The 22,186-nt window shown below is 36.0% G+C and overlaps 1 protein-coding gene across 1 annotated transcript in view; it reads right to left on the minus strand.

Moving 5' to 3' along the window:
* Nucleotides 1-7,408: 7,408 nt before the first annotated feature.
* LOC140151025 (uncharacterized) overlaps nt 7,409-22,186 on the minus strand; it is a 38,228-nt gene continuing 23,450 nt past the window's right edge. Inside the window, exons 4-6 of the mRNA XM_072173213.1 lie at nt 13,095-13,185; nt 11,911-12,045; nt 7,409-9,212 (exon numbers count right to left, since the gene is read on the minus strand). Of these exons, the coding sequence (XP_072029314.1) occupies nt 8,518-9,212; nt 11,911-11,995 (780 nt within the window). The 5' untranslated portion in view covers nt 11,996-12,045; nt 13,095-13,185 and the 3' untranslated portion in view covers nt 7,409-8,517. The remainder of the gene's footprint in view (nt 9,213-11,910; nt 12,046-13,094; nt 13,186-22,186) is intronic.

Raw genomic sequence — 22,186 nt, forward strand, 5'->3', positions numbered from 1 at the left:
TCCATTTTAAGGGTTACAGTGCCCAGAAAATCTGTGATGAAATAAAATGTCCTTTTCCAAAAAGCGACAGTGACATATCACAATCACCACCGAAGATAACTTTCATTTCATCATCAAATTTCTAGGCACTGCAACTCTTCAAAAGCAGGATCTTAATAATGCTGCTTGCCTCAATTTTCTCAATCTTGCAGTTTATGCGCAGTAACTGGGGCAGCAGGTTATTAGCATCTAGCGTCGCCTGTAAAAAAAGTAAACATACCTATGAGACAATTTTTGGACCATAATGTACATAAGGACCAGTGATTGCACTGACAAAATTTCATTGATATAGCTCTTTCACTTCTGGGCGATTTCTAAAACTTTTTGATACCCCCTCGTAAATATTCATTATTTCAGCTGGTAGCTTAAAATCTTGTTGAAGTTCACACCACTAGTGACAGGTTTTGTAAAAGGAAGTAAAAATAAATCATTTTATTTCATATTCTGATAAATTAAAAAACACCAATATGATGCAAAAACAATGTTTTAAGAAATTTAATCATGATGGTTTTTATCTGAGAGACAAAATATGCATGATCTTCCTCATGTTAAGTAACAATATATGTGTCACACATTTTGTTTTCACTTATATCCACTTCATTTGAAGGTTTTTGTATCAAAGGACGGAGGCAATTATAAAGGACATTTATGGCATATCCATCAACATTTATCTTCTGCAATAGCTCAATATTTTGAAATTCTGTTATACATAAGGTCCTTTATAATTTTTCAACATCCAAGTGAAATTTGTCAACTATCAATCAGAACTCTAAATATAATATAAATGAAAACATAAAATTTTGAATTTTACATGGATAATGAAATTGGACAATTTAAGTCTGGAAACACTTAATTTACCATTTTTTAAGCAAATAAGATAATATTTTGTAAATTACCAGGCAAAATACCTGTAACCGATTTAGAACACAGGTGCAACACGAACGTGACACGTGCAGTGCGTATTGTATATGCGTGACACAGCACTTACCAAAAGCTGCGCATAAGGCCAGTTAGCTTTGTGTGGGCAGAAGTAAAACCTGAACAATTCCTGCCTATTTGATATGTAATGATTTAACTATTCTGTCAGTTGGACGTCCAGCTTTTACTCCCATCTATCTCCAGCTGAATTTATACTCGATCGCTATTGCAGAAAAGCGATTCTCACACATGCTCAGTGTTTACTTCCATTTTCAGAGCATCATGCCGATCAATTGATACAAAATGCGGAGGCAAAACAACATCGCTGTTGCGAGTTGAAGAAATCTCAACTTTCGAGCATCGCTTGACACATGAATGCATCAACCTTTCATTTCCTGTCAACTATATAGATATAATATTTTACTAATTTATTTACCTTTCTCGATTTTTAACTTTCGGTAATGAATTGACCTTTTCGGTAAATCCTATACGCCTTTGCGAGTATACCCGAGATGTCGTCATTTGACATCACGCTGACTTGCAATTAGACTACTCCGTAGTCCACTTGCCCATTGTCATTATTGTGCATACTCTGGATATTGCATTAGCGCTTAAAACTCTGATTTAATTAATTTGTGCACAATTGATAGATTTTCACAACTGATCATCTTTTCAGTCACCGTACTCCCTCTGTATGTTAGCTTCCCAAGTGGACTACTGACTTTGGATTGCGGTTAACATTTTTAACATTGGACTCTATGGAGAGTTAGGCCAATTTCTGGCCTAACTAAAATTGGTCATGATGTAATGCATCTTTAAATGAATCTGGCTTGTGATTGGTCGCCCAGATCTCGTTATTGTTTAAATCCTCCCGACACGCACCATTACCATTAACTATACATGGTACACATCTATCTTTGAATGCGGCGCTTTTGTGCTGATGCTTGAAAGTTGGTGGATGAACATACGCATCTAGCGCATTGTACCACCATGCTTAGTCTTGTGGTTAGATTTGATTGATAAACAAGTATGATTGACAGTGTGTTTTAGAGAACGAAGTCCCTGGGTAAAGTTCTGCTTAAAAGTGAAAGTCCATAGTCGATTTTTAACTCGTAATAAACTGGCAGATTCTAAAATTAGAATTGTTCAGTATTGAAGTGCCATTATAGTTATGCCATTATGATATGTTGCATTCAATAATATAAGCCTACGTATACTTTACTTTTACTGTCACAAATATAATTACCGGTATATAAACTTTTTCATAACCATTTTATACTAGTGTTTTGATGTAATAAATATCAGTATAATTTCGAGTTCAACTGAATGCGTTCATCATGATTAATAACGTATTTTTATTTATCAAAAATCGACCATGGCATAGTCTAACTTGCAATGCGCAGTAATGATGTTCGATACACAATGTGCGTATTGGCCCAGATCGGTGTGATGTCAAATGATAACATCTGAGGTGTACTCACAAAGGCTTATGGGATTTACCGAAAAGGTCAATTAATTCAAAGCAATAATTATTGACAGCAATGGATCGATGTTCTAAAAATGTATTTTGTGGCATTTAGAACATTTAGTAAGCGACGAGCGATGCATCGCAAAATTCGGCGATTGCCCATCGCTTTCCAAAAGCAGCGCATCGCAATCGCTCTGCGATGGAGTATAAATTCAGTTTTACTCCGCAGATCTGGAGTGAAATTTTGCATTGGGGTGCATAGGAAAATTTTGGTTTTTGTCCGTTCTTTTCAGTTTAACACAGTGGACTAACATTTTATTGCGCAGAAACTGAGAGAATATTAAACTAAAAAATATTTCGTAAGTTGGAACTTTCGCATGAAAATATTAGGCTGCTGCTTCAAATTCTGTTAGCTTTCCCATTCACCACAACATCCAATATCTCACTCCAGTGTCAGACGGAGGTTGAGTCTTTCACTCCACTGTCAGAGGAAGATTACAGAATTTGCTGTAGAAGTGATGATGTAACAGGATTAACTACCAAAGCAATAGGTGAAAACAGTTTTTGAATATATCGCCTTGCACTAGTACATCCACAGGGTACCTCTACATTGAACCATAACAGGGATAAAGTCCTGGATCGTAATTCTATAGAATATTCATATCATGCTGATCACTCACACCTGTAAGATTAGTATCTTTGAAAAAAGCGTCATTGTATTCAATCAATGATTGCAGACATATATTCAGGTGATGAGTGCAACCTGTTTGTATCGCAGGGCGATATATTCAAAAATTACTTTCACCTATTGCTATGGTAGTTAATCCTGTTACATCATCACTTCTAGGGCGAAGTTATGACAACACTTCAACCAACACAATTGATTGGGTTAGCAATGGAAGATGCATTTGTGCGATTTGTTACAAAAGTAAACCATTACAATAGTAGGTTAGTAACATGAAATACACTCTGGTGTCTTACTCACGAAGTAAATGTGTTATGCACCTGTCAATTGCAGTCCCTGCCCCCCTGACCCCAGGGCAATAGCGGGGACCTAGCCGGGACTTGGCCTGGGATGTAACAGCTCATTGGGTCCCCGCACTGCCGGGACATAGCCGGGACTTATACCGGGATGTAATGAATCTTGAAAGGGCCGGGGATCTACTCAGGACGTTATAAAAGAGTCATCTTAACTGTGCAGGGTCGTAGCGGAGGAAACACTGATCTGTTCTATCCATTTACCAGGGGAATCCAGGTTCTTTGTTATTATGATTTGAGTCTTGGAATTCATGCACATTTTGTGATCTTTTTGGCGGTTGCCCTGGGGTTAGGGGCAGGGACTTGCCCGGGGATGTACAAGAAAATATTGACCCGCCCCGCAGGGACTTAGCCGGGACTGTTACATGTTTGTAACAGTTTCCAAAATTACATCCCCGCCTAAGTCCCCGGGTCCCGGGGCAGGGACTGCAACTGACAGCTGCATTATTAAAGAAACAATGACAGTATACTCTTAATACTAGTATAACAAATTGAAAATTGCATATATTTTGATTATTATTCATACCTAGAAATGTTCTTTTGCAGTGGCACATTTTTCACAATGACCACTCAAATGAATTGCTTTTTGGGATAAATATTCATACATTTAAAATGTGCAAGATTATTGTATAAAAATACTAATATATACGAGGTGATTGAAGGATGTAAAACACAAACAAAAATCATTGATATTAGCCTAAAAGATGAATATTTACTTGCATTACTTATTTTATATGCATGCCTTTTTAATGAGCAGAAAATCATAATTATGACAAGGGATGTACTTAGTTTCTCTAAAAGCTCGTATATAGTTTGATCTAGTTATTATACACTGACCAGACGAGACTCACAGGAGTAAATTTTAATATAGTACCTACTCATCAACCTAATAGCCACTTGTTTTAGTTAAGGTACGTTTCACAGTATACCCATTCAGCAAGACTAGTGTTGACAATAGTATTTTGAAATAAACGAGTTGTTGAAATCATATGCTTGGCTTACAACTAAATTTCAAATAGTAAAATGACAGGATCTTTGGCACTTTCTTGCCTTAACCTGGCAATGCAATATCTATCCCCGGCCCCCAACTCAACACAAAAGTTGGCAACCATGAGAGTTACCAAATCTTTCAAAGACCCCCTTTGCAATGATTTTTCATCAAATTTACCCCCCTTTTTCATGCAAAATCAAGAACAAAATTTGGCCAAAAACAACCCCTTTTTTGTGGTTTTCAATGACTAGAATTTCAAACACCCTTTTCTAAGGCTTTTCTAATAACTGGAATTCAGACACCTCTTTTCAATGACACTAAATATTGACATAAAATTACCGGATTTTCTCAAGTACCCCTTTTATCCAAATTTCGAGGACAGTGCAAATTAAATACCCCCTATTTTGCTGATTTCATGGTTAAATTTCACGGACAGTCCACATTAAATACCCCCTATTTTGACATATTCGCGGTCCTTGCTACTGGTAAAAAAATTACCCCTTTTCCACGCTATTTGGCCAATTTTGGGTTGAGTTGGGGGCCGGGTATCTATCTCCCTCAGTAAAGAGTGGGATTGAACGATACTCATGTTAGTACCTTACCTTCATTGGGTCTTATCATAATCAGTTGCGAACTGAAATGAAAGTTTTATTTTACTAAAAAGCATCAATGAGATGAGTGTATCTTAAGTCGGTGATGATGGTTGCAAAAAGTAAAAGTCACCAATTGAATATTCCACAAACAATTAAACCGTATCTTAGTTCCGCTTGAGGAATGACTACATCATCCATCCATCTTGTTTTTGTTTGTAATTTTGTAAGTTTTTGTTTTTTAGTTTTTGCCTGTCGCACACAATTTCAAAAGCTAATACCGGGCTGTCTGGCAGGGAGGTTATTTCCTGGATGTCATGCACCAACAAGATGAGGCAAGCAACGTATAATAATATGTCATATTTTGGGCAATTGGCTACCACAGACAAGGTGTTATTTGGTTACATTCAAATTGCACTTATTATCCATAATATACGGTGGGTGTTGTTATTAATGCAGATGTGTATTGCACCTACGTACATTGTAAGCATGATAAGAACCTATTCTTTGTTGTTGTGTGTGCATTTTTCCAAACTTATAATATTGATCAAAATCAAAATTCAGTTTTCAATTGCATTACATAAGCCATTCTCAGACCTTTATTTTGCTGAAAATGCTATCATAATTAGACTTGCGGTTTTGGAGACATGGTCATTTTAGTGTTGCTGAGAACAATAAAATACAAAGGAAGATGAATATTATTACTGGCTATATCTCAAAATCAATATTCCCGACATCCGACTCATTTTGCTTGATCACAATGTTAAAACTCACAATATATAAACTCATGGTAAGTCATGTTTTAGTTTCACCTACGAGAGGGTTAAGTTTCAAACACTGTCAGGTATTTGTGACATCATCATGGCCATGCTTCATGCATAGCTGTACATCCAATTGAATGATAAAACTTTCACCTAAATTCCATGATGGAAAGTTGGCCATGTGAAACATGAATGGTCACTGTATTCTGTGGTACCGACAGCTAGACTGCTGCCCTCAGCCGTCTACCGTCTGGATTGACGACTGAGAAAACTATGTGGAAAAAAAGTAACAGATTTTGCAACAGGATTCCTGTGGCATAGAGCATGCGCAGTTGCGTCCAAATTGACCTTTTGACCAAGCTTGTTGTTTTAAGAACTTTAGAGCGTGATCTTGTCACAAACGGTGCGGTACAGCGACGCGGTACACAGGCGCCGCAAGTCAAGTCAAAGCGCACAACCAAAGTCGTATTTAATATTTTCAGAAGTCCGTCACGATATGGACTGTAAGATAATCAGTCGTCACTACAAAGCATAACACAGTACATGCGGAGTGTAGATGGCTGATTGGAATTAGTCTAACCAACAGCTAGGTAAGGCCATGGTGATGTCACATTGACCAAATAGATTTAAAAAATAGTGTCACCAATGAGTGGTCATTTTTAATTAATTCCACTTATTGCAAGGCTTATCCAAGGTTTACACATCCAGATATGTAACAAGTTAACATATTTTTCAAGACATGTTTAAATATATTTCAATAATTTCACATGTTTTTCAATCTAGGTAAAAATGTTTTTCTTACATATTACTTCAAAAGTACTTATTTTTTCCATACCAAAAAGTAGGGAATTGTCAAGTTTATATACCCCTGGAATCCTTACACAACTTTGCTGCATCTACAATCAAGAAAAGATAGTTGGCACAACACTTGCATATTTTTTTCTCAAATGAGCAACCCTGCATCTGAGTAACACAAGTCTGCCATATATTTGAAGCAGATTCTCCCTTAATAGAGGCCGTCAGCGTGATCGTTATGCCGCCATCTTGTGGGTACACGCTGCGATGGTTGTTCGATCTCCATGCGTGAACCGCAAAATCATCGCGTTGATGCGTGGTAACAACTGCATGGCAAACTGCGTCCTGCGCGTAGTATCAGACGCATGAACACGCGTATCATTTGTACCCACAAGATGGCGAAAGGCTGACAGCCTCTATATACCATGTCCTTGTCTCCCCATCAACCAATGTTGAAGGAGAGGGGGAAGCATGTGACATAAACAAATTGAAGTGTGTCAACATTATTTTCCTTGATTGTAGCTCCTGCTTACATTATACATTGGCAATCCACAGATATCAAATTGGCAAAGGTTGTACCTGATAATTAAGCCTAAAAAAATTGTTTGATTGGCGTAACCTGACCGACCCTAAAAATAGGCCTGACCCTAGACTTTTTTCTTATTTTTTTTTTAATGAAAAAATTAAAAAAGATTAAAATTTAAAAAAAAACGATGTGAATTAAACAATCCAACTTCAGCTTCTTTAAAATGTGTGTAAAAAAAAAAAAATAAAAATAAAGGCGACCGACCTACCCTAATTTTTTTTTTTTTTCATGTTACGCCAATCAAACAATTTTTTTAGGCCTTAGCCTAAGTTTTTTAGCATGATTAAGCTGTAGCTTCTTGGCATAACACAGTTTGACCCTGTATCTATCTTTTTAAGGTTACAGGACATCTATTAAGGTAGTGCAACCTGTATACATTCACAGAATAAAAATTTCAACATCAACTATATAGTACTATGATTTATATATGATTTATAAAATTATATTCCATGTTATTAAATGACCATTAACTTGTGTATCACACTGGAAAGAGTCTCACATTGTGACATCACAAGATAGACCTATATTTTAGTCTCCTTGAGAGTTGAGTGTGATGTAGGTACGTATGTCACTGGTCGCAGTATCAAATTGCACACGCTAGCCTAATCGTGCAGAGAGCATACACAAGCGCATAAAAAAAGGGCGGATTTTTGGCACTCATGCCAGTGATATGACGATTGCGGTGCAACCGCGCAACACTAACTTCACCCTCAACTGCCAATGAATCAAAGTATAGAAATAGGATCTTGCGGGACATTCTTATCAGATTTATGTCACTTATCATGTTGGCGTGAAACCAATTGCTGCTCCTCTTTCAAACTACTCATCTTTGGAGCCACCTTTACGCATTAGCTTGTGTTGTTTTCTGTAACATGACCCATATGGGCCAATCGCCTTTCTCAACAGAGGTAACCCCATCTTCAATAACAACAAAAATACCCATGTTGAATCATAATATTCAACATAAGTATTTTTGTATTGAGAATCTTCATCTACACCACATTTAGATGATTTTTAACTTAATAAGCACATGTACCATGGATGCAAAAAGTTTGTCCACAAAGCTGCTCTCAAATTAAGTTCTTGCTTAAAGTCATTAATCCCATTTCGTGGCATAAAACCAAGGTATGTAGCATGTTTTTCCAGAATCTTGGTGCAAACTTACTTGCATATCCACTTAACACACCGCAATATATCAAGTTGGAGCTGGCTCTGGGAAATTAAATTTAAATTCTCCGCTTCCTGTTGAGGATAGTTCTTGCTTCTCAACTTGACTATTTTCCATTTTAGGTACTTCTTGTTTCTCAGATTGACTATTATCAACTACCAATTTATCCTGCTGTTTTTTCTTTTTTTTTTCTCCTTCTCCCTCCTTTCTTCGGTCCTTTTTTCTCAAGTTCGCCAATCTTTGGCGAGCCTTCAGAAGACCCCGAGTCCTCCTTAGCCTGTTTAGTGCTTGGGTTACCTGTTTTACCTGGCTTCTTTTTAGCAGGAGGACCTTGGTCAATGTCATCAGGCTCAATCTCAAAATTAAAACAGAAATTATTATTAGGATAGTCTTTCTGGTCCGAATCGGTGCTATCAGATGACTGTTTTGATTCTAGTTGCTGTGAACTCACACGTAACACGGGCGGATACGAGGCAGAGCTACTTGTGCTCGCTCCTGATGGTGAACTCCGGAGACTTAGATTGTCATAATCTGCCTGTGAGCAAGATGGGGTGTTATGTTTTATATCATCCTGCTTAGAAGGTGATTTATCCAAATCAGCGATACTAGTGTCCTGCTTGCATTCATCTTGATTTTGCCCTTCTTCAGATAAAGTCATACCATGGGCTTGTTTCTCTAAAGATGTTATGGACTCTTCAGATGAATCAGCCTCTGGAACTGTACATAGCTCAGAGCCTCCTGGTGGTCCACTGCCAGAAGAAAGCCTAGGTGATACCGCTGCAGATGTGGACCTTCTGTAGAAGGTGCTCTTGTTGTGTTTCTCAGATGTTGCTGCTGTCAAAAATGTCTTTTTCATTGCTATAAAAATGAGACAAAAAGAAAACAGAAAATATATTAATACGACCTTATACATGGAAAGAGACAAGATAAGTTTAACCATGGAGAGAAAGCTTTAGTACTTTGGTAGGGGTGTGATTCAAAGCTTGTGAAATATCCAGAAAATAGTAAAAAAAAATCCAGAAAAACAGTGTGAAATTGGGCAAAAATACCCTAAAATGGGCTGAAAATCAATAAAATTGCGCAAATTTTGGCCACAAAAAATCCAGGCAAATCACACCCCTGCTTTGGCCATGTTGTCATGAGGAGTAAAAAAAAGAATTTTGCAAGGAGTTATGGAAGGGGAAATTCATCAACATCTGGGACTACTGATGTGAAACTGCTTTCTAACCAAGTAATGCATGGTAAAATGTACTTGGCATCAGATCAAGCGAGATGGCGTACTCTGGTGAAGACCACAACAGCGCACCATAGCGCCACCTGACACAGAGATAGCGTGATACATGACGCTGTGATTGTATGATTTAGTGATACAGATGTATACTGCGCCAATAAAGTATCCTTACACTTGGAAAAATAATCGTAATTTCAAAACTGAACGATATTGGGGTAAATTTGTTGTTTTGATAGATGCACTATCTAATCCTGCACATTATGACACCCCATTGAATCCAATGTGACCTCAAGAAGTAAAGTTACAAGCAATTGAATAGACGAAGGTACAGTTTTAAAAGTGTGGTGTCATAATGTGCAGGATTAGATAAGGCATCTATTAAAAAAACAAATTTACCCCAATATTGTTCAGTTTGGAAATTGTGATTATTTTTCCAAGTGTAAGGATACTTTATTGGCGCAGTATATTACAAACTAATGCATTTTTGAGTTCAAATTAAACTTCTGTAATATCAGATTTTTTTCATTTTGGACTCCAACAACTGTATACATGTAACAAATTGACTAGGAATCAGGATTCCTTTTAGATGTAGTGTACACTTGTCATCAGCATCTATGAACTGAGACGGGATTATTATTGTTGCAGAATATTGGCAGATATAGTGGGCAGCCAGTAAGCAGCCTGGATGCTTTGAATTTGATGATTTTTTTTATTACAAAGGAATCAAGCTTCTGAATTAAGTGATGGCCCAAAATTTGAAAAATACATGCTTTTGGTGACAAAAATGAGTGAAGTTATAACTTTTCCATTGCACCAATATGTTATCACAATTTGCTCAACCATTTCATCTCTGAAATCACTTAAGGGATCTGATATTAACGTTTAGCGACGTTTTCACATATTTTTTGTGGGAGCTGAGAGTACACCAGATATCGAATTGCATTCTGAATACGAGGAATGTCCTTCTGATATCAAATAATTTTGATTTTTTGAAATTCGCGATGTAATACAAATTTTATGACAAATTATTAAAATTTGATATTTTTAAAATTTTTGATATTTAACAGTCCTCGAAGTAAACTTTATAAATCTAATGATATGCACTTAAAGTGTATGTAGCTGGGATGAAAAGCCGACGATCAATTGAAAATTATGACCTTTATTTGTGTAGATATGCTTTTTTTTCCCAAAAGACCTAAATTTTGTTGGTGATTTGGGGAAAAAAATCCATATCTTCAATACGAAAAGTTTACTTCGAGGACTGTTATATATCAAAAATATAAATTTTTAATCATTTGGCATAAAATATGTATTATTTCGCAAATTTCAAAAATCAAAATTATTTGATATCAGAATGACATTCTTCGTATTCAGAATGCAATTCGATATGTCTGATGTGCTCTCATGTCCCACAAAAATACTGCCCAAACGTTCATACCCCATCCCTTAAATTAATACACATATAAATTTATGCTCAAGCAAAATGACTCAACTTCAAATCAAACAATTTTTCTGTCCAATTTAGAGAGTGCAATATGCTGAACATAGGAAATTAATTTCCTGGTTTGAATTTTGATATTGGTAAAATACAAAAGAGACTGAACAATGCTTCTTTGGCCGCACACAATGATGTATTGTGTCTGATTGAAGTGACGCTTTGACAGTCTAAGTTTCTTTCACGCATAACTCATCCTCTAGAAATAATCAGAATATGGTTTAATGTCCTTTTGTAACATTTTGTGTATCACTTGAAGTCATTTTGCCAGCAAGAAAAATTTCAATATTGATATATATGTCCTTATAAGAAAACCAAACATAGCTTTTCAACCAAAGTTTTCTTAAGTTAAATTCAAGGAGAACTGTGAACAATATGCATGGAGATTTTTGTTATACAATTCTGAATTAGATATGCTTAGCACACATTTTAAGAGTAAATTTGTATTTCCTATATCCTTGGTGGTATTTACCAATAAATACCCATATGTCCCATCCGAAATTAATTTACACATAAAACAAATTACCAGCAAATCATGAACTATCAATGCAAATTATGAAACATGGTCTTCATCCGTGGCATTGTCTTTTTAAAGACATTTCTTGTTTGACATGAAAATTATGGGCCAACCCCATAGAAAATCATATAAATTGTTTATATGATTTTCTATGGGGTTGGAAAATTTGTGGTCATTTTTTTTCAAGCCCCCTTAGGAGGGTCAACAATTTTAAGGGGCCCCTTTTTGCATCAGGCCCCAACAAGTGTTTGTGAACGGTCCCTTAAAACCAGCCAATTGATTTGTATCCATCACCACCAACCCAGCCACTCACCTGCTGCATTTTTCTTCTCTTCTCTCTGCATTTTGGTTCTATAGTCACCAAATGTCATCCTCATCACCTGCCGCTTCTTGGCCATGGGCGCCCTCGGGATTTTAGCGTCTTGCAACAGTTTCTTAGCTTCCTCCGCTAGCGTTGGCAAAAGAATACGGATAAAAAGAATTAGGTGGGTGTTTGGATTAATAATTCACAAGAACTAGCATTAATACAATAACAAAAGGCATGATAGGAATTAGTTGTCTTGGTAATGTACTTTTGTCACCCATATAACTTCATTCAGAATCATCTGGAACTTGTGAGCAGTGAACTGTAGCAGTATCTATCTACCCACCCATCCACATGGATTTGATAAAAGCCTTGCATTGTATCAAAACATAAGAAGTATGAAATTCATTGCATGATCAAGAACCATGGAAATGGAATAGAGTACATGTAAATATAATAAAATTCATATAATTGCTGTTCAAATAAAAGGCCAAATTCTTGTGAAATGTCAGTATTCTACAGTACAGTCTTCCCTGCAGATTTTTTTTGAGTGAAAGTTCTGTCTAAGTGATCCTTTTCAATGCATTTGTACCTGCACAACTAATTTACTGAATTTTGAATGTTAATTTCCAGTTGTAACTTTCAATTTAAAAGCAGTCCAAAAAATGACTGACTTTTAAAGCACCTTGTGCACTAATTAAATTGAAGCCATTTCTTCTTTTCCTCAAATATGAAGAGAACACAGAGGACCTCATGAAAGAACAGAGGATTATTACTTGTATTTAACCACTGAATGAGTAACCCAGGTTAAAGAAGAAATAAACAAACAAACAAAATAAACGCTAAATGTTGGGAAATTCTCCCATTGCCGATAAATAGAAAATTGATCGATCCCTAGCAGGCAATGATGCGATTTATTTAGTTTTATGTATAAACATTCTACATTTGTACTATAAATGGATGGATGGAAATGTAAGTTAGTTAGAATAGGATTTAATTTGTCCATGTAATTTTGTGATCATGACATATCAGTTGTAAGCCTACATGGGAATTTCTTTATTTCAGTTACTTTTTCGATGAAAAAAAAGGGGGGTGTTTAATAGAAGGAGGCGTTTAATAGAGTAAATATGGTAATTGTATGGATGATCTAGCACATTTCCTGCTTGCAAATGGCAATTCAAGTAAACAAATACCTTGTTTAGCTGACGGCTTTAGATTTAGCAATCCTTTTTCCAGCTGCTGTATACACCAACATAATTCCTTTTGAAATCTCTCTGCCGCCGACTGGAAGAAAGAAAAGAAAAGACATTTCAATTGTTTTTTCCTTTTCCATTTTGTCAAAATGATATGTCTTTGGCAACATTATAATTCCTTTTGAAATTAATCTCTCGCCGCCGACTGAAAGAAAGAAAAGACATTTCAATTGTTTTTTCCCTTTTCTATAAAATTTGGATCTGATGTAACCACCTGATTGAAAAAATAATTTTAAAAAAATGCAGATTAATGTGGGCTTCAGATTTTAAAGGTTTTATTTACATATATTTTCAGGCCAACATGCTACAGTTTCTTCAATGACTATAGCATGGTATGAGCTGATGAACCTTGTTTTTCCCCTTTTCTGATTAAGTTTTTGTTTTCTGTTTAGAAAATTATTTTTATTTTTATTTAACTGTTGTGACATTTCCGAGCCTGCTACATGTCACACCATCTGCAGATGCATGTGATATAAATATTTCCACAATAAAAAATATCATTACATTTTTGTACATGGACAAAATGTCAAGTGAGAAAGCTTGCGCATATATTAAAAGAGCAAAACCTTAAACATGTATTGACATTTTGTTAATTTGAGTTAGACCAACAGAAATTTAATCAAACGGAAAGCTCTGTAAAGGTCACACAATATACCAAAAGCAAATAAGTACCTGGAGTAGTATACCAAATAGAAATGGACAAGAAATTTGAGGAATCAGAATTTAAGTACATTTGCACATGTATATTGTCACAAATATTGTCAAATTACCGACTATCTACATGTACGTCCGATTTCATAATCAATACAACAGATTTATGCAGCACCTCTCATTTTCCTAATTTCCAACTCAGTTTGCTAAAAGTGATCAACACCAAATGGACATGATAATAGGAAATTATCTTTATTTTAAAAAAACCATGATTTTTGGCCACATTTCATGGGGTTTTTTCCAGGAAAAATGCATTATTTTGAATCTAATATATAGACCCTCATTAAGGTTTTATTATAAGTTTTATAAAATTGCTCAATGAGAGTTGGTATTTTCATATACAATCACTATTTTATTTTTGATTATGTATTTTCTTATGTGTTATAATTCAGTGCACTTTTGTCCTTCCCTTACCAAATGTTAATCAACTTTAAGTCACTGAATTTAATTTACCAAATCACATTTAAAATGAAAAGCGTAACTAACACTCGGGGGATTGCATTTCCCACGTTCAAAACATAATTGAAAAGAATTTACACAAAACACATGTAGGTGAAAAATGCTTGTCTGTTTTCCTGTCCTTCTGGCTTCTGTTACCAACTTCATTATTAGTTACCAACCTCATCAATATTTGTTACCAACCTCATCAATATTTGTACAAAAATGAAAGCTATTTCTGCACAAAAAAAAAGAAAAAAAAAAAAAAAGATGTGGAAATTGAAGATAGTATTTATAGTACTTTTATAAAACATGGTACATTTGTTTGATGTAATAAAGGTGTAAGTAATTCCCAAGTTTGAAATGTAGTTAAATAAGTTCAAATTTCCTTCCGTTGCCATGGAAATGGACTTTAAAGTTTTACTACACCAAATGCCAAAATGATCGATGTCAGAAAATATAATACTAAATTTGTAGAATTTAAAAAATGACCCTATGAAATTGTCTTTTTTCTGCCTGATATTCCTGAAATCCTATCAAGTACAGTGAATTGGTAAAGATAACAATTTAGCTTTTTATGTACCGTAGCAAAATAGATATATATTTATAATTCAAACAATTTAGCACCGCATTTTATATTTTAAATAGTCTGTCTACATTTCAGCGATCAGTATCAAGAAGAAGGTCATGGTGCGTTGAGGAAATGGGAGGAGAGAGGCCTGGAGGAGAGGATGCAATACTATACATGCTCTTGTTGACCTGGTTTTGAACGTCAACATCCATGACTAGATATGAGCTAAATAACAATCAGAGCTGCTGTCTGGCTGGCATTCTCCCCTAATACAAAAAAATGCTGGAATGGATCAGATCAGGTCCAATGGAGTGCAATTGCTTGCATCATTAACAACTAATTAACTGTGTCACTGTCACACGTACATACAGGTTAGATATTACATGCACTAGGATCCACAACATGCTCATCTATCAGGGGCGCAGTTCTTTAACCCCAATACATTTGTACATTCATTGAATGACCTTTGAAAATTTTGGTATAAAAACTCATACTCTGCAACTTGAGGTCAAATGTTGCACTATAATTGTTTAATTGAGGTTATTGAACTATGCCATTGGGATGAGGCCATTGTGGTCCATAGTGATGTCTACAGGAGGAAGTAAAGATCCTGATCTCTCATAATTTGCATTACAAGACGACTGGTGGATGATTCCCTGATTATAATCTGAAACATTGTTCAATTATAATTAATGTTATTATCGGTTTTTATAAACACTTAATTATATTTGTGATGTGAAGCAAAATGAGTCGGATGTCCGAAATATTGATTTTGAGATACAGTCAATAATAGCATTCAACTTCCTTTGTATTTTCTTGTTTTGAGCAGCACTAAACTGGCTGCAATGTAATCTCTGGAAAGATAAGTCCAATTATGATTGGTTTTCATCAAAATAAATCTTTTTTAAACTGCACGACAAACTCATTTAGCTTGATGACATCACATATATGGAGTAATGATAATAAACTGATCTTCCGCACCAAACGCACCCACACAGAAATGCCTGTAAAACATGCAATATAAGGTAGTATTTTTGTGATCTGTCTAAAATGTTGTATGTCTACAAACCTGTAAAAATAGCCACATTTAAATTTTAGTCTGGTTGCACTTGAAAAAAAAATGATGTTTATGCCTCTCAATGTAATTACACAATCATGCATATCTGGCATTGCTCATTTCACACCATTCACTGCAGTTTATTGCTATGAATTATTCTTTTTAATATCATTGACGTAACATTTCCATGAAATTTCAATTTATGAAGGCAAAATAATCAATTTTCAGGTAGCACTCAATGTTAGGTTCATCCAATAAAGAAGAAACATTGAAGGTCACAAGAATATGAAATTTTGTTTTGTAAATTATGCATTGCCAAGTTGTGCCTTGTTTATTGGTTTGATTGATATGTTGACTGTTAGCTCTTTGGGCACCAGGGGTGAAATTAAGTGGGAGATGGAGCCGTTTGGCCCCAGAAACTCTGAAATGGCCCCTGGTTCCATCTCAATTTTAGTTGACCAGGGGACACTTTTCTCACAAAACTGGCCTCCTGGATAGTGAACCAAAAATATCAAATTACAAGCAAATAGTGCTTATTTAACTCATCCAGCACATCTTTATTTTTATTGGCTCCTTGGTAATTGGAAATAGCCCCTGGTTCTTCTAAATCTTGGTGAACCAGAGGCCACTTATTTTGCCAAAGTGGCCCCTGGTTCAAGCTCTCTTATTTTCACAAGCTCATAAAGTGATTAGGACCTATCGTACTAACGTGAGCACCAAATTGCAAAAAATCTACAACTCCGTAAGTTGTCTTTTGTGTACATGTACATCATCAATTTGCAACTCAAAACCATGCCTCATATCATTTCATATCAACTGCACATATCCTGATACAACTGGCAGGATAGCTCTAGCAGTATCATGTCAGCAGTGTAAATATCAAGTCATCAACTTGTCAAATCAAAATATTGTGGTACAGTGATTAATTCCCAATAAAGAAAGGATGTTCATTACAAGTACGATTTTATTAAATAGTTGATTAATTCATATTTAGGTTAATTCATATTCAAGATCAGGGGTAGCACCAGGTTTTAAAACCAGGGGTTCTCAGAACCCCTGAACCCCCTGAAAGTGTTAAAAATATGCGCTCAAATCCTAAAATGAGGGGTTCTCTAATCTGTCAAGTATTGAATGTACAGTTAAAATATATATAAGTATCAGATTTTGTGATTTTGGTTACAATGAAAAATGATGTGTTACCTGTACCATAGTTAAGCAAGGCCCGCAAAAACACAATCTCACGCTTTTCATGCCGCGATTCTCGCTATTAACCAACTATCGCACTTTTTAAGAAAGTTCCCAAGCAGTGTACTCTAGTAAAAGTGTTGCTTTATGCCATAAAAGTTCGCCTAATTCAGCTTTACATTCCCAGTAGAAGTGGTTTACGCTCTGCGCAGGACACCAGGCTTCTCATTGTTCCACATACACGCACTCTAACTGGCGATAAAGCCTTCTTTGTTGCAGGACCTTTTCTTTGGAACAAACTCCCTCGCCATATCCGCCACTCTCCAACGCTGGCAAGCTTCCGGTCTAATCTAAAGACTCATTTATTTGATATTTGATTTGTTGTTTGTTCTTGTATGTTTTTTCTTCTTTATTTTCTCTTGTAAAGCGCTGTGATACATGGTTTTCTTTGTAAGAGCGCTATATAAATGCTTGCATAGTATAGTATAGTATAGTATAAAACGCAGTTCAACTTCGGCCATGTCGGCAAAGTGCAGAATTCAACACCATTGCAAGCACATGGAAGCTATGCTTTACTCAATAAAAAATGACATTTCATTGCAAATGAGTTCAAGTTTAGGTCAAATATCATGATATTTACTGAATTCCTGGAGTATTTTGACTATAAAACATAATTCAAGGGCAAATTTTTGTCATTTTTTTCTTCTACGTCCGATATCATTGCATCGTATTTCATCGATGACATATCTCTACACACCACCTGCCAAGCATTTCTTTCCGATCCCTAGAATTAGAAATTACCAACTCACGTACGTGTCATCATTCAGTACTGCAATAACTCATCAGCAGTGATTCTAGACATGATCGCAATCTGTGTAAATATGCCGGCGGTGTGTATTTTATTTCTATTTTTAATTTATGTTACAATGCTACGGCGACTTCACTTGAACATTTATGTTACACTGCATTTTATGTTACATAATTTCTGGACGGGCCGTAAATATTGGAGATCGAAGCTTTTATTTTCTTTCACATGTTTTCATTTTTCTGCGCGCATGAAAACCCCTGAACTGGTATGCAAAAATGAATATATGCGCTCAAACTTCAAAATATGCGCTGTACGCGCAGAAACGCAGGTTAGCGCGACCCCTGTTCAAGATATGACAGCTTACTGTTGCTTCTTCATTGAAATGACAATCTGCTGCCATGTCAAATGATGAATTAACCAATCAAGGGATCACAGCCTTTCAGGCCTCTTCTTGGCCTTTCCTGTGATTCCTTCACTCTCACTTGTATTATGATTTTGTATGTATCCTATGTTTTTTTCTATTTGATGAGTGAAAAAAAATAAATGAATGAATGAATGAATGAATGATTGGGTGTTCATTACAAGTATGATTTTATTGAAAAGTTGATTGGAAACGCTATCAATTTGAAGTAGGTAGAATTCTGGAAAGATTTCAATAATCCTCTCCACAGAAGATCCTACATTGTACATGTACATGTATCTTATAACATGCACCAACATACTAATTCCTATCCTTTTTTTTTCCAAATAATTCATTTAGGGGTTCATTCATAGGATTGAGGGCATAAACAGCGATCATGCCCGAAATCCTATGAATGAACCCCGTTCATACATACCCAACATTCTTAGCAATTCAATACAGATGAAAATAATAAGGATTTACAAGTTTAAATAACATTTCCATACCGTTTTCCTTTATAAATTGGAAGAAAATGAGTAGGCCTACTTGCAGGAAGCAGCTCGGCTCATGAGGTCAACGGCCGGGAGTCAACGCGTGATACGCGTCATCTTTTGCGTTCCGCGTGAGATGGGCGCGGTGACATGCGGCGTACGCAACACTAGCAAATCGTGGATCGTGTTAATTGGGTTCCAACGCTGCGTGGCGCAGCTTGTTTATGTTTCATGCGTACTGGTCATAAACGGTATTTATGACCAGCAAAAAGGACGCAAATCCAATCAGAAACGTCGTTATATCGTGAGTATGTATGAAAAGTAAATCATACATGTATCCTTTAACTCTAACACTGACCCAGGTTTTTTGCTATCGGAACTCACAGAAGATCCGAATTTTTCAAGAAGCAGTTTTTGAAGAAGAAGAAGAATTTTTGACTTGGCACCCCCGGATTCGAACCTTTGACCCCCCGCATGCCAACCACACGATCGCAGACCGGGAGCTACACGGCTAATTGCTGCCCGGCCCGCAATTCCGTGAGCATTTGACACTTAGGGTGATTGCGTCATCGCAGACCCTGGGATGCATGCATGCGCAGAATTTGTCATCGTGGTATTCTGTGGGTTTTTTGGGTGTAAGGGTTAATAGATGGCAATAAAACTCAAGATTTTAATAGTTTTGTAATTTGAAGGAAAATGGGTCAAAAACATGCATTTTGGAAATTTTCTTACAATTGCAGTCACATTCAAAGACTTGGCACAAAGCATTCAAAATCTTAGCATGGAAGAAAGATGTTTTTCTTCCATGGTATCAGCTTGGAGTTTGCTTATAATTTTATATTTTAAGTTATTTATGAAAGACATTAGAAAATGAGCTTGATTGTCACAGCATACAAAAATGATCTTATAAAAAAGCATGTTTCTTGTCCTTATTTCCAAAAATTGACCAACTATTAAACAGTTAGTGCCAACTAAAGGATTAGGATATATAGCTACATGTTTCATTTGGCAAAAACAGGATATTGTTTTAAATAAAAAAAAAAGTGCTGTACATGTATTTTTTGGGAGTAATTTTGTTTGAGTTAAATGTGCATTCTGCATTGCTCATATGTTACACACATACATGCACAAGTTCTTGCAACTACTGTATATGAGCTGTTTCATGTAATCAATTTAAAGAACTTTAATGTAACAGTTGCTGAAAAGAAGGCTCTTCTAGCTTTCACACATGATTGCAAGCCTTTGCATCGGGGCCTGAGATTGGAATTCCAGTTTCCTTTCTCACTGTAAGGGCTAAGAGTAAATTGTACAATTATTGTGTTTGGGAGTGGCCTTCTCTCTTTTCTTTTTCCTAGCTATTTTCTTCCATTTCTTGCTTTGTTTATCAAGCTATCTAGGCCAGCATGCATATATTAGCCTACACTGGCTATCCAGGCTTGTGCATTTGTATGAGCTTGGAACGGTCCATGGTTTTCCATGGATTAGCATGTGTTCCTCACGGACCAACCTGGGTAAACAAGATACTTTTGTAATCCTGAACCTGAAATATCCTATGAAAACTAACGCATACATACATGTAGATGGTGCTGTAATTAAGACCAAATCTGAGTTTCATTCTGAGTTTCCCCAATTTAAGTGTAGCAAATCAGAATGAAGTAGCTATTTCATTTTATTTTTTGCCATTAATTTGGTCACACTAAAACAGTAACCAAAAACTAACATAATTTTATCATTTGATTAAATGAATTTAATAAAAACCTGAATTTATCAAAAATATACTACATATTTTTGCTCTTTTAAGAAGGACTCTAACAAAGTGTAAAAGAATGAGAATGACAAAGAAACAAATGCAGACAAAATGTCCAAGTTACAACACACAAAGCTGATATAATGAGTACAATTTTTCATGTATGTTTTCATTGTTTTGTATGGAACAGGGAGCCTATAATATAGATTTTAACATTGTTCTCTGGCATGAGATTTTCTATCATTTATACAAAATATATGCACAATCCAACGAAATAAACCTGGAAAATTAATGATCATTTAGATAGACATGGCAAGCATAAAAGTAAATTGTACTAGTAATAAACTCTTCCTATAAATATGTGGCATACTCAAACATGTAGTAATCATGCATTTTCATAATGTAGTCTGCATCCCGCATTGTAGTGAGCATTATTGGATCTCTGTGCAAAGTACTAATGGAGTCTTGATGAAACACATGTATATGCTGACCTGGGCAAAAAATATATCACATTCCCTATATCAAATAACTTACCACTGTAGATAATGAAAACAATGCTTTTAAAGGGGTGTGACATGATCAACAACCTTATCCCCATTTTTTCCCATTTTGGTATCAGGAGAAAGCTTGTATTTTTCTCATTGCCCCAGTAAATTTGATGCACAAGATATGTTTCATTTAGATGGTGTGACCAAAAATGTGGTCAATGTTATATACACGCTTTTGCTTCTCATATCAAAACTGATGGGACAATACAACTTAAAATTTGAAAGCATATTGCAGGGGTGTGTTTGTTTTTTTGGTCGCTTTTGGAGTGGCCCTGGACCAAGAGCTAAATGCTTAACAGAGATGTCACATTTCCGGAATTTTCAGTTTCTGGATATGAGAAAATCTCCAATTTTAAAATGAAAATTCCTTAGAACCCTGACTGGATGATTTATAGACACACTGTACTGTGCAAAAATGGTGATGCAATTTCTCATGTGTATGTGAATGATATGATACTGGAAGTATGTATTCACAGATAATAAATGTTTTTATACTATAAAGTGAAGTATTTTAACAGTTTCTCATTTTTGCATTTTACCCCATGAAATTGCATCTCCAGTGGTGTTCAAGTGTGTAAAACCCTCTGGCTTGAGGCGTTCACCCCTCGACTTCTACCGGGCATTGCCCCTGGATTCTCAACAGGGGCCCTTAAGCGGCCCCTGGACCCCCGGCCAAACAGGCGAGAGCTCCGCTTCGCAATTTCATTGCCTTTTTTTCTTAAAGCACCAATCACACCCCTGATATTGTTAAAATTATAAGCCTCAATGGACAATAGAAAATAGAACACCACCCCTTCTACTCTAGGAACACACCCAAATACATCTGGAACCTGGAACATCTTGACTAAACAAGAACATCCCTAAATGGAACAAACCACACCAGGAACACCCCAACCCCATCTGGAACACGTAACTAATCTCAAATCACTTTCACCCCACTACAAGGAACAACCCCTACTGGACCACCTAGAACACTGCCAACTAATTCCAGATAACTTCCAGTTCACCCATAACTTCCCCTGAACACCCCCCAACTTATCACAAGATAAACATTCCTGGTACATGTAGACACTGTA

This window comes from Amphiura filiformis, chromosome 4, assembly GCF_039555335.1.
Source record: "Amphiura filiformis chromosome 4, Afil_fr2py, whole genome shotgun sequence".
In the NCBI taxonomy this organism is placed as follows: domain Eukaryota; kingdom Metazoa; phylum Echinodermata; class Ophiuroidea; order Amphilepidida; family Amphiuridae; genus Amphiura; species Amphiura filiformis.